Here is a 13,573-nt window from a genome sequence, read left to right on the forward strand (position 1 = left end):
ACTCTCCTCCTGCTCTCTCCTGCTCCTTTTCCACCTCCAAATCACTCCACAACAGGCACCTCACAGGTGAGCTAATTACCACATCTTGGTTTAATTAGAAATAATAGTCAAATACGGTTTCTTGAACAAGCATTAACTGCATGTCCACACCAGGGGTTTATCATCGGAGCCCAGCGCTGACTCTGAGCCTTGGGCTGGGATGTTGTTGGGTCTGGCCAGCTCAGAGGGCTGGCAGGGGACATCAGGCCTGTCTGCACCCCACAGATGTGTTGGGAAGCACTGCTCCTCTCTGCAGTCCCATATAGTCTCTGGAGCTTTTTACTGTCTTCACAATGGCGTCATTCAACACGCAACAAGACAGAATCACAGGATCCCAGCCTGGTGGGGGCTGAAGGGACCTCTGCAGATCCCCAGTCCAAGCCCTGCTCACGCAGGGTCACAGAGCAGATCACACAGGTGGGTCCAGGCGGGTTTCAATGTCTCACAGAAGGAGACTCCACACCTGCTCTGGGCAGCCTGGGCCAGGCTCTGGCACCTCCCAGCAAACAAGTTTCTCCTCATGTTCAGATGGAGCCTCCTGTGTTTCAGTCTGTGCCCGTTGCCCCTCACCCTGGCGTTGGGCACCACTGAACAGAGTCTGGTCCATCCTCTGACACCCACCCTGAGATATTGATCCATTGATCAGATCCCTCTCAGCTTCTCTTCTCCAGCTCAACAGCCCCAACTCTCACTGAGTCTTTCCTCATCAGAAAGATGCTCCAGACCCCTCAGCATCTTTGTCTCCCTCTGGTAATTCCTTGTCCTTCTTAAATTGGGGATCCCAAAGTTTTCAGGGCAAGTTCTGCTTTTTATTCCCTTCCGCTCCACCTCAGCCCCAGGAGTCACCCACCTTCAGGTCAGGGATCCCGTACCCTTTCCTCAGCGTGATCTGGAAAAGCTCCAGGGAGCTGATGAAGGCCGCCAGCCTGGTCAGGCTCTGCTTCCCGCTTCCACCCACGCCGACCAGGAGAGCGTTCCCTCGGGGGGACTCCAGGATCCGGTTGATGCGGCAACTAAATTGAAGCATATAAAATCTGTCATTAATAAGAGTATTTTTCTTATTCTCTGCCCACTGCTTTTCAATATATATTTTAATCACTAGGAAACCGTAGTCTGAATGGGATGAAAAATGTCAATCTAAGAGACATGTCAGCAATCAATCCCCATCTCTGCTGAGGCCCAAACAAAGGACGTAGCTGATTAAAAAAATAGTTTGGTGGCGATTCAAACTGTGTCCAATATTTTTCCACCTGCCAAGTCCTGCTGGATAGAAATATTTTAAGGTGAAGGCCTGGATGTCTTTGCAGGGAGGACAAGGGAAAAAACACATTACATGGACATGCAAATAGTGAGAACAGAATTCATGGCTCTGGTGCACCTCTCCAGTGAAGGTTCCTCTTCACAAAGCATTTTGGGTTCATGTTCAGGTGAAGGGTCCTGCTATGCATTAAAGCATATTCATATACATCTGGAATAGCATAATACCTGTCTGGAAAATACAGTCCAACATTATTTATCCAAGCCACCATTAAGAGTGAGATTTTGTCACACTTAAAATGAACTTGCTATTGTTTTTCAGGTCTGTTCACTTGTCCTTGAGAGTTGCACAGTGAGCTCTGCCCCCAGTCTATTCTCTTTAAGCAATTGCTGACATCCCCACGTTAAAATCCCAAGTGAGGGAGGTTTAGAGGATCCTACCTGTGAAAACCTCACTGTCAGGTGTCTGAAATGCAAGCACCATTCCCCTCTTGACATCACTGCCTTTATTCAACTCACTTAACTGAGTATTTTCCTAGACTAATCTAATTAATTTTTCAAATAAGACTGCAAGAAATACTGTACTGCTTTATTACAACTCAAGCGTCTTATGATCTATGTGCAGACTCCCACAGATTGTGAAATTAAACCCAGAATAGCAATCCAGCTTGTGTGGAGAGCTGGAATGTTCCTGCTTTTCATTCTCTAGCTGGCTGTCCCCAAAAGCAAGGGCACGGGGTGTGCGTTGGGAATGGGCACCATGAGCCCCGGGTCAGGAGGTGACTGACCCATATCCCCCACCTCCCCACATACATTAACTCCCTTACTTTTTTTTCCCAACAGAAACTTCACAACAAATTCAAGATGTCATCCATAAGCTGTTGGAGATGGAATAATTTGTGTGTTTCAGCAAAACGCAATTTCCAAATGCGCTGAATCGAAATCACTCAGCTCCAGTGAAAATCATGCTGAATACTCAAACCTCGCCTTCCCGACTACTCACAATATTAACTGGAGGGATACTGACAGGATTTGTTGAAAATCCCAATTTATGTAAAGTGCAAAAGAAGCACAAGATTAAAATTACTGTCACCTTTCTGCAAGCAGAAACACCAATGGACATCAGGTTGCATATGACTCATTAATACAAAGAAGTAAATGCCCAAACTATAAGGGAAGCCATGCCCCAGCACAGCCAGCACGCTGCACCGCAAAAGGAACAGATTGCTGAGCTCTTAGAACAGAACTGGTTAAACAGCTAGTTAAAAGGAGTAGAAATTTATATATATATATGTATTTTTTTAATTTGCATGAGAGTAACTGCATTAGGTTACCAGGTCCAGCAAACCTGAAATCACCCACACAAGCGTGCAGCAGGACAGCGGCTTCCTTCTAGCTTAGTCACAAACCTGCTCTTCATGATACCATGTTTCCAGGCAAAATCAGTTAAAACTATGATTTACAGGGGAGGTTCATCTTCAGAAATTATCTGAGGCCAGGTCTGCATTTCAGCCCCCAAAAATCAGACCACACCTGGAATATTGTGTCCAGTTGTGGCCCCTCAGCTCCAGAAGGACAGGGAACTGCTGGAGAGAGTCCAGCGCAGCCACCAAGATGCTGAAGGGAGTGGAGCATCTCCCGTGTGAGGAAAGGCTGAGGGAGCTGGGGCTCTGGAGCTGGACAAGAGGAGACTGAGGGGGGACTCATTCATGTTTACAGATATCTAAAGGGTGAGTGTCAGGAGGATGGAGCCAGGCTCTCCTCGGTGACAACCAGTGATAGGACAAGAGGCAATGGGTACAAACTGGAACACAGGAGGTTCCACTTAAATTGGAGAAGAAACTTCTTCCTGGTGAGGGTGTCAGAGCCTGGCCCAGGCTGCCCAGGGAGGTTGTGGAGTCTCCTTCTCTGCAGACATTCAAACCCCCTGGACCCCTTCCTGTGGAACCTCAGCTGGGTGTTCCTGCTCCATGGGGGGATTGCACTGGATGAGCTTTCCAGGTCCCTTCAACCCCTGACATTCTGGGATTCTGTGATTCTGTGGAATTCCCAACAAGCATTTAAATCATGTGTAAGAGCTGGAGGTACGTGTCACGATCCATACCACAGGCATGTAAATAGCTTCATAATGATCAACGGAGGCTCGCTATTTTCATATAGTCCCACGTGTCCAGTTTCCACAGGGAATCCAGCTGGACCTCCAGGCATCGGAATGCAAGCAGGCTTTCCAAAGGATCCAGGCAATTTAAGTGCCTCAGTCCATTCAAACTAGTAGCCTGAATTCACGTAATCTCACATTATATACATTTGAAAATCCCACTGAGAATTGTGTAAACGTGCCTCTAACCCAGTTGTGAAAGCATTTAGGGACATCCTGGTGTAACTAGTTCTGTGGCTGGCTGTCAAGTGAAGACAAAAAGCACTTGATCAATGTCATGTACAATAAACGTCTGTGCCGTATGCAGAGCATCAAGGGCCAAAGATGTAACAGCAACCAGACTTCAAACGACCAGCAGCATGCTGACCCTCCATCCGACAGCCCCGCATCCTCACAGTGTCAAAAGATCCCCCCAGCAGCAGCTGGAGAAGCAGGGCAGTATTTGTGCAGGACACACCACGTGGGCAGATGAAGCTTCTGCACACCTCCAGCTCCTTCTGCTCTAATAATGGATACCGACATCCTCCAGAAACCTCCATGGAAACAATCTGCATGGATAAAAGCTACAATGAGAGCATAAAGACAGAAAACTCCCTTACACGTGGCACATGGCGTCCTCAAACAGCACCAGGCTCATGGCAGCGTTGACTTCGTTGTAGCTGCCCAAGGCTTCCACAAGGATCTTGTTCAGCTCCTCCCAGGTCGGAACTGGCCTGTAGCTGGGTTCTCCAACGCCTTTAGCGAAATGGCAATAAATGTTCATTCGCTTGGTCTGCTCTAAAGTTTCCTCAATGTCCTGTCAAATTTAAAAATCATTTTTAAAAAAGGTATATAAGAAGTAAAGGAGAAAACACTGCAGCTCTATGTCATCTTTCCAAGTGAAGCACAGTGTTCCAAAAAATGTCCACATAGCTGCACCTGTGTGTTGAAAAAGGGGAAAGAGCGACAAAAGGGAAGGAAAGGGAAAGGATAAAGCCCCAATACTTGCTCTGGACCTTTTGTAAATCACAAGAACTCATCACCTTAAGAAAATGTGAGCACAAGAAAAGCCCCACAGCAACAGCTACAGCATGACACTGTTGCATGGACAATGATTAACAGCCAGAGGAAAAAGCACTGTCTGCGTTACTGTGATATTTGCAGGACTCCAATGGCAACACTGCCGGGTGATGACAGGACTGAAGCAAAGCAGGTCTAGAGCTTCCATTAGGAAGATATTTTGGAAAAAAAGGAAAGCACTAGGGATTTGTGCCTGCATCTCACTTTACTCCCACCAAGACTGGGGATCTGACTCTTTTGCTTTTGCCACAAGACTCAAGACATTTAAATAAAATAATTTAATTAATTCACAGAGCCGAAATCTCCTCTCCCCGGTGCCCTTAGGGAGAGCATCGTTCACCCAAATACCAACATTGGCAGCCCAGGAAGCAGTTGACAGAGATTTTGCTCCTGGTGTCCCACCAAGAGCATCACACTCCCTGCAAGTGAGAGACTGGCAGACCTTGGGTCAAACTTCTCTTGCCCAAGGAACCTTTTTCCTGTAAGCACGTACGTTATTATCAGAGTTATGAACCTCAACACTTACGTCATATAATTTCTTCACCGTCTCCAGCTGGATTTTATCAAAGGTACCATAATCCTTTTCTTCAACCATCTTATCCCGGTAGACTCGGTTTGACTCGTGCAGGTAGAGTTTCACCAGGTCTTGGGGGTGCTGCAGACGTTCCGGGGTAGAGAACAGAAGGCCCTGTGGGGTGCAGAGACCAGCAGTAAACCCCACCTTGACCTGAAGGGCCTGATGTCTCCCCAGCATCCAGGCTGAATGGGGCTGAATCACTCAAAATGCAGAGTTACTGTAACAACCTGCAAATAAACTTCTGAAGAAGCCCCTGGAGAACGTGCCCTTCGTTACCTCCAATTTCCCAAAGCAATTGTATATATTACACCAATTTTAATAGCCAAAGTGCATCCCCAGCGCAGCCTGATCTCCAAGAGTGCGTAGGGTCAGACACCAGCCCGACGGGCGGGTTTCTGCATCCCAACACCACAGCACGGCTGCTTTGTCAAGAAGAAGATAGTTTGGACATCTTAGCGGTGATGATTTTTTTCTAAAATCAATTAATTTTAATTAGGTGCATTCTGGCTGCAGGAAATATTAGTTTCTGTCTGCTTATCACAGCATGTTTACCATGAACTCTATTAAAATGCATAAAAGAATTATATTTCAAAGAGGTGTCACCTATTACTAAGCCTATTAACAGCACCCAGGGTTTTCAATGGCATGTATTAAACAGACAGTTTTTATTCCTAACATCTAATTATTTACACACAAAACATAAAATGTATTAAAAGCAATGTAAAGCAGGCCATCTCAGCTCGATGGATCATGGCTCAAATCATTTGGGTTTCACATTTGTCATTACAGCTGTCAAGCTGTTATTTTATTTATTTCAGAGAAAAGATAGTGAGAAGAGCTGATGACTCAAAGAGAATAAGGTGAAACCCATCAGGTCCTAAAAAAAAGTCACTCTAAAGACACTCCAAGCCACAAAAGTTGTGTTCTTGATGCAAGCAAATGTAAGGCTCAGAGGGAAGAAAATCCACGTTTCACAAATCTGTAAGCAGTTTATTAACTTAACACCTGAACATCTCCCCTTCCTTCACTTTACAGACCCGACTCTCCCGACTCCTCTCAGCAGAGCTACCAGGCTCTGCCACGGCAACCAGCTGCGTCCCCAGAGAGCGACGGGGACGCTCTAGATATGGAAGAAATTGCTGCCCCTGAGGGTGCTGAGAGCCTGGCCCAGGTTGGCCAGAGAGGTGGTGGATGAACCATCCCTGGAGACCAGGCAAGAAAAATAAATAACTTTTTCTTTGCAGTCTAAATAACATTCAAAATTATACTAACTAGTGCAGCATAGCGACCCCTTTCTAGCTGTCCTGCACTGCTGGATGAAGCACCTGCTCTCCTTTCTCCTGACGTTCTTCTTGGGGAGCCTGGAGCTGCCTCAGCAGCGGTGACATGAAAACAATGACAAACACAACAACAGCGTGTGGGCCACAAACTCAAGAGTCCTATTTAAAGCGCCAATTTTTAAATCTGCTCTGATATCAGGGAGGGTTGACGAGAGGCTCCAGTCACCCCCTTGGCACTGCATAGAATCACAGAATCATTTCAGCTGGAAGAGACCCTCACGAGCATCGAGTCCAACCATACCCTAATTCTAGCATGAAACCATGTCCCTAAGCACCTTGTTTAAACACCTTTCAAACCCCTCCGGGGATGATGACTCCACCACTGCCCTGGGCAGCCTGTTCCATAGCACCGTGGTTGCCATGTGCGATAGAGCAGCTGCTGGCACCTGGACCTCTGTTAGGAAGAAAAATAGCAGAGATGGGAAGAGAGAAGGAGGGGGAAGCTGTGAAACCAGACTGGCTCAGGTAACCACACGCCAGCCAAACCCAAGGTAAAGCTGTGCCAAACAACCGTGCCAGACCAAGGCACAAAACAAACTCTTGCTGACCCTGCGCCCATCTCGCCGCCGTCATTCCCAACTCAGCCACAATGTCAGCACGTAACACACAAGGTGCATTTCGGTGCTTCAAGCCTGAAGTTTGCAGGGCTCTTTAGTGAGCTCAACCAAGGGTGAACATGAAAATCCCTCCCCATGCAAAGGAGTGAGGAGTTCACTGGCAGCGGAGCCGACGTGGAGCAGCAGGACACGCCGGAGCCCCCGCTGCTGTCTGGCTGTCAGGAGGAGAGAGCCTGCTCTTCCCCAGCTGCCACAGATCTTCATGTGACATGCTGCTTCAAAATCTTGTTAGAAATAGGAATAAAAAGCAAAATACAACCCTGCTGGGTCTATGATTATTATTTTACAGAGATGACAGATATAATTTAGAGCATAATACCATGGTAACCCTTTCAGATGGAAAGAAAGACAGCAGCAGGGCTTTCTCTGGTGGGAGCCAGCGGGGAATGTATTTTTAAAAAGCATAATCCACAACTCTGTCACTGCAGAGACCTGTCTGCTTTAATCAAGGGTAAATTGCTTGGAGCGTACCAATCAATTTAACTCTGCAGTGCATGGTGGGACCCAGAGGCACGAAAAGGTGCTGTAGAAGTGCAAGACAAAGTAGTGTCGGACTTGAACCACAGACGGGACCCACTACAGAGCGAAAGTAACAGATAATACCTTCTGATGAGCCCAAAGGATTACAAAGGACTGAAGGGTGACCTTGCCCCTGCAGCAGTAACATCAGTAACAGTAAATTATATACTCACAACAACCAGGAGCCAGGCTGCCGTTCCTGCAGACCTTGCCTAACCCTGCTCCAGCCCCTTCTTGCCTGTCATCCCTGACTGTGGTTTCCAGCCCCTCCTCATATTTCCAGTGAAACGTGACGGCAAATTAAAGTCAGATTATTACAAATTATTACGGTACTTGCTGAGCCTTCTGTAGTCATTTAAAACCAGCCACGAGCCCAGGGGGCTGAAGATGGTCATAGATTTTGAGGTTCCTTGTTATTCTTTTTAAAAATCAGGAAGCAGCATCCTTCAGCCCAGACCCTGGTGTGTTCCCAGGTCAGCAGTGACCCGAATGTGTTTGTGTACTCAGCAGAGGAACCATGCCCAGTGCTGGCTTCCCCTCTTCATCCCCCTTCTTCACCCACAGCCCTTCTGCCAGTCGCCACCTCCCTGGAGACTCATGTTCCCCTTTGGGAGCCAAACCCCCCCACAACACACACATTACCCTGGTGTCACATAGGACAGACCAGCTTATCTCTACTTGAGGGCCTGAACCAAAGTTTCACCCTTGGCCAGCTGACGCCAGACAAGCAGCAGCACTGAGTACAATGCTGAGGCATTTAATGCTGTCCAGCTGAAGGTGAAGTCCAGAGACAAAATCAAATTAGAACAGTGGATGAAAATCATTGTTCTGCAAGGATACATGGAATTTCTCACAGCCTTCCCAAGTCAACACAACTAGATGGTTCATCTCAGGAGAAACCTATTGTACAGCCAGGGCAGCCTGGAAAACAACACGGCTCAAGCAGTTCAGACAGGAACCCACACAACAGAAGAAGACACCTGTGTCCTTGAACAGCCGCTGGAACCCAGGCTGGATATCCTGACATGTTTCAAAAAGCATTAGAGACCCACACTTGGGCAACAGAGTGAAACCACACCTGTGTCCCTGATGGGGCGCTGGACACCCTTCTGGCCTCCACAGCCTCGGATGAACCTGGATATCCTCACCTACCTGAATCTGAGCACCTTGAACTGGAGCCTAATCCCACCTTAGATCTGCAAAGTGCTGATGTCTGACAAGAGGACAGTCACCTTGGACTCCTTTCACCTCCAGTGAATGAGGTGCTTCAGAAACACAGTTCCTCTGAGCTCTTCTCCGTGTTTGTCCATGAGGAAGAGCTGATGCACTACAGACAGAAATGCCCATTTTTCTCTGCTGGGGGAGAGGACGCGACTCGCCAGGCAAAAGGGAATCCCACTGAAGATACTCAGACCCCCAGAGACGATCATTCCAATCAGTCAGGACAAACATGAACAGTGCTTGACAAAGTCAATCCACTGCTGCCTGCCGAGCCTCCTACCCCTGGGTGTATAGGTTGCTCTTTTCCCTTTGGTTTCACCAATACCTGACAAATCTCTCTGGTATTTTGCCATCATTTGTAGTGAACACCTGGAGTCACCTTCAGCTGAACCCTCGCTCCAAGCAACGCAGACATCAGCCTGACCAGCTGGAGCCAGGTGGCAATGGGTCTTGGGTGCAGAAGGGAAAACATGAGAGCAGTAAGGACCTGTACCTGTTGAAAGGAATTATTGCTGACTTGATTTGGGGCCGTCTTCCTTGTTCTGTGCAACACTCACATGCGTACAATGTCCAAATTCATTAGCTGCAGCAATTAAGATACAAGTTCTTGGAGTGTTTTGTAATGAGGTAATTAGCACAGGACTCCTTGTCATAAGAGCTGTCAGGCAGTTTTGACAAAGGGAATCAAGCTGGGCTTCTAAGGTTGGTAGGTGCAGTATTAATATATAATATATTATGTATATAACAGTATGTATATAATAGTGAGATAACAACAGAGCCACTGGACAGGCTGCAAATGGAGCCATTTTAAGGACCTGTGCAGAGCCAGCAGTATCACAGCACAGCGGCAGCAAGTCCAGGGGCTGACCCCTCCACAGCTGCAATTTCTACGTGCTTTGTGCCTTTAACAGTTGTCATTGGCTGCTTGTATAACTACAGAACAGTCGGTAAAACAACAATCTCCCAATGCCCTTCACACACACAGCTATTGTGCAGGCGGTGTTTGATTGCTTGTCTGGGATTAAAAGGAATTTGAAAAAGGCAACATGCACCGAGCTACATCCACCAGTTCTCCATCTGCCCACAAGCTAAGGAAACTCACATGTCCCTAACCAGGAAAAGGGGGTTGTTTATTCCTTTATCTTTTTTTTTTTTTCCCAGTTAGCATCATATCAAGGGTCATGGGCCATGGTAGACTGGAAGGTGGGTGGAGAACTGGCTGGCCCAGCAGGCTCCGAGGTCTCACTGGAGCTCCAGTGTTCCGCAGGGGCTGGTACCGGGGCAGTGGGTGTCTCCATGCGGGAGCCAGCAGTGCTCTCCCAGCAGGGCTGCAGCTGGCACTGACCACGCAGAACGCAAAGGGAAGGACCTTGACAGGCAGACAAAAGCTGTGTGAGGTTCAATCCACTTTTGGGGCCCCCAGGACAAGAAAGACATTGACATACTGGAACGAGTTCAACGGAGGCCACCAAGGTCATAAAATGGTGGAGGACAGGACATGCAAGGAAAGGCTGAGAGAAATCGGTTTGTTCAGCTCGGGGAAAAGGCGAAGGGGAATTTTAATTCTGTTTCTATCCCTGGAGACATCCCAGGCCAGGCTGGATGGGGCTCTGAGCAACCTGAGCTGGTGAAGATGTCCCTGCTCATGGTAGGGGTGGCACTGGGGGAGCTGGGAAGGTCCCTCCAACCCAAACTGTTCTGTGATTCTTTGACTCTGTCTACAACTACCTAATAGGGAGTTATAGAGAAGACTGAGCCAATTTTTTTTGGAGGTGTATAGCAAAAGGACAAGAGGTAACAAACTGCAGGAAGGGAAATTCCAACTGAAATAAAAATATATCAGCTTCACCGTGGAGTGGGTTTAGTGGTGTGACAAGGGTCGGAGAGGTTATGGGAACTCCAGTCATGGAAACATTCAAAACTTGGCTGATCAGCCTGACCTGACTTTGAAGCCAGCACTGCACAAGAAGGGTTTGGACAAGAGAGTGTGAGCTAAATTATGAGTTTATGAAGATTGAATGAAAGTAACACATGGAAATGCATTCCCGGAGTCCAGAGCTTCTTTCACACTCAATTTCAGGAAGAAAATTGTGTTCCCGTAGGGACAAACAGGATATCAGGAGATCTCAAAAACTCAAGAATATTTAATGTGAAGGAATAATCAAGAATTAATCCAAAAGCTAAGGAAGGATTTCAAGAAAAATTGGACCACTATTTAAATAAACATTATGAAGCCCAGGAGCCAGACTCCCCCACTCCTGAAGCCACGTGATAAACAAAACAACACCTGAGCTCAGTCGCTGCTCCTGCCCCAGCATCCAGACCTGGCAGGACATTTCCTAATATCCCACAACCTGAGCACCTTTCAAGCAGGTTACAGTTAAAATTAAAGCTTCCCATGGAAATGCTGCTTTTCTCTCTCTGCCTTTCAAAGCACAGATTAACCAGAAGTCAGGAGTTAACACGACCCACATCTAACATCAAAAGCTGCTGATGTTTAGCTGAGCATAAGTGACAGGTCTGATTCTTTCTTGGCACAAAAGAGTTATTAACTTTTTCAAGGCCCTGTTTTTGCATTTCCCACTACGTCATTACTTCAGTTCTTGTGTGATGGACCAGACCACAAGGCACCAAACTTTCAGTACGTACTTAGGAGAACAGGTGTTAAGAAGGACAGCAACAAGTTACAAACCGGGGTTCTACAAGAGTTTATGGTGTTCCAAACCTCTCGATTCGGCTGCTGAGAACCTTCTCAAATTTTACTAATCAGCCTTAAACTCTGAAAGGCTCTTTGAGCAGTAATATCTACTGCTTCAAAGTATGAGATTTCAGGGGAAAAAAAAGTCTCTCCGTTGTTGGAAGAAAATATTTCTAAATCTGAACAACTTCCCCTTGGTACAGAACTGGCTCTGGTGGAAATTCAGTTTTAGCAATTAAGTCAAAGCTGGGTTTGATTCAATTATCACCTTTTTAAATGCCACCCTTCATGCACATACTGAGCATCTGACCATCAAGAAGCTAAGAGGACATGCCAGTACAGGCCAACAAGCTAAGCTGGATCTAACTTCAGGGCCAGTAACCCACTAACTATCCACCACCTGCTTCAGTACAATAAAATACTTTGCCTGTGTGGTGGAACAGTGCCATTAATCCCCACATTTACACGTGTGGAACTGAGGCTCCCAAAGATGAGCGCAGCTCCATCGCACTCACCATCAGTCATTTAAGTGCTGAAGTCGGAAGCCCAAAGCTCCCTTCAGCTGGTCCCTTCTACAGCCAGAGGGCGTTTCAACCCACCCCAAACCTGCACATCCATCTGGAACTACTCATCCCTCCCCGCTGACCACAAGAGGCTGGAAAGTAACTAAGCTTCTCAAAGCCATGGGCAATGGTTCTGGAATCCATCCAAAACTAACAAGGAATTAAGGAATGGCCTAAGGTCACCCACTTTACTCAGGGCACACACGTGCTGTGTCATTTTTAGGTAGGAGACTGCATTCTGCCCACCAGAGCTAGAGGAACACAGCTCCGCAGCCTCTTGTAGCATCGGGACAAGCTTCAAGTCCCACAGGACAGCAACTGCACTTACTTGGAAGATATTGGAGAAGTCTCTCAAGTTGAAAATGTACTGGAACTTGATGGCTGTTGGAAGGAATGTAGCGGCTACTTTCTGGTGCAGTCCCAGGGCAAGGGCAATCAGCTGCTGAGCTGATTTTTGCACAGCCCCCGAGAAATTTCCACTTGTCAGGTGCTGCGTTAAAATGGTGCTATAGATCCTGGACAAGGCATCCTGCCCAGGGATGGACAGCGCGAAGACACAGAAGTGACGCTGAGGGAGAGAAAGGAAGGCATGGAAAGGTCAGAGAGGTAGAAAAACACCTTTCAAGCAAAATGCCCTTGGGGATTTGCTGTGATAATCTCATCTAGGCTCCCTTTCCCATGAAATGCTGGACCAGATGATCTTTTGAGGTCCCTTCCAACCTGGGTTGTTCTATGATTCTCTGATTTGCAGTCCACCTGAACAAGGTTATTTCCCTCTCCCAGTTTGCCAGCAGAGCTCAGGTGGGAAGTGACATCACTCTGCTCACTAAACCAGGGATTTTCAACTGCATCTCACCAATGCTACACTGGAAGTGCAGTCCATTGAAGAGCCAAAGGGCTCTGAAGGTCCCACCGACCTCTGACAAAGCCCAGTCACTGTCTCTATTAAGAGCAGCCCCTGGAAGGTGCCATCTCCCAGAGGACCTCTTTACTAATTTGGAACTTGCAAAGTTGCCCATGGGACACTTCATTTTAACTCCACACCTTGCTGAAGAGGAGCCAGGGTCCAAGCTGACTCTGGTCATTAGGTTTCTCCATGATGAAATGAATTTTGCTCACTGCTACCCAGTCCCTCCATCGGTTGGCAGCTCCCAAAAATCAAAGTCTAATGTTTAAGATCTCTTCCCAAATCTTCTGTTATCAGCAGCGCCTGAACTGCTTTTTGTTTGGCTTGGGGTTTTTTTGTTCGGTTAGGTTTTTGGGGGGATTTGGTTGGTTGGTTGGTTTTGGTGTTCTTTGTTTTGTTGGTTTTGTTTGGTTGCTTGGTTTGGGGTTTGTTGGGGTTTTTGTTGTTGTTGTGTTTTGGTGTGGCTTGGGTTTTTTTTTAGTTTTGTCTGTTTTCTTCGTTTGGGTTTCTCCCCCACACCTCTTTTTACTGACAGCTGCAGCAGACAATTCTGGAAAGCAGGCGGCGTTAATGCACCATGCTTCAGAGCTAAATACGAGCTAAATGAAGGCAAAATCT

General features: G+C 47.1%; 1 protein-coding gene across 2 annotated transcripts in view; it reads right to left on the bottom strand.

Annotated features, from left to right (window-relative positions):
- Positions 1-13,573, bottom strand: part of LOC139825711 (dynein axonemal heavy chain 9-like) — a 108,068-nt gene that overhangs the window by 20,975 nt on the left and 73,520 nt on the right. For both annotated transcript variants that reach the window (XM_071799732.1, XM_071799731.1), the window contains 4 exons: positions 12,377-12,616; positions 5,040-5,201; positions 4,054-4,250; positions 890-1,052 (listed from right to left, as the gene is read on the bottom strand). In XM_071799732.1, coding sequence (XP_071655833.1) covers positions 890-1,052; positions 4,054-4,250; positions 5,040-5,201; positions 12,377-12,616 — 762 coding nt within the window. The remainder of the gene's footprint in view (positions 1-889; positions 1,053-4,053; positions 4,251-5,039; positions 5,202-12,376; positions 12,617-13,573) is intronic.

This window comes from Patagioenas fasciata, chromosome 27, assembly GCF_037038585.1.
Source record: "Patagioenas fasciata isolate bPatFas1 chromosome 27, bPatFas1.hap1, whole genome shotgun sequence".
Classification (NCBI taxonomy): Eukaryota; Metazoa; Chordata; class Aves; order Columbiformes; family Columbidae; genus Patagioenas; species Patagioenas fasciata.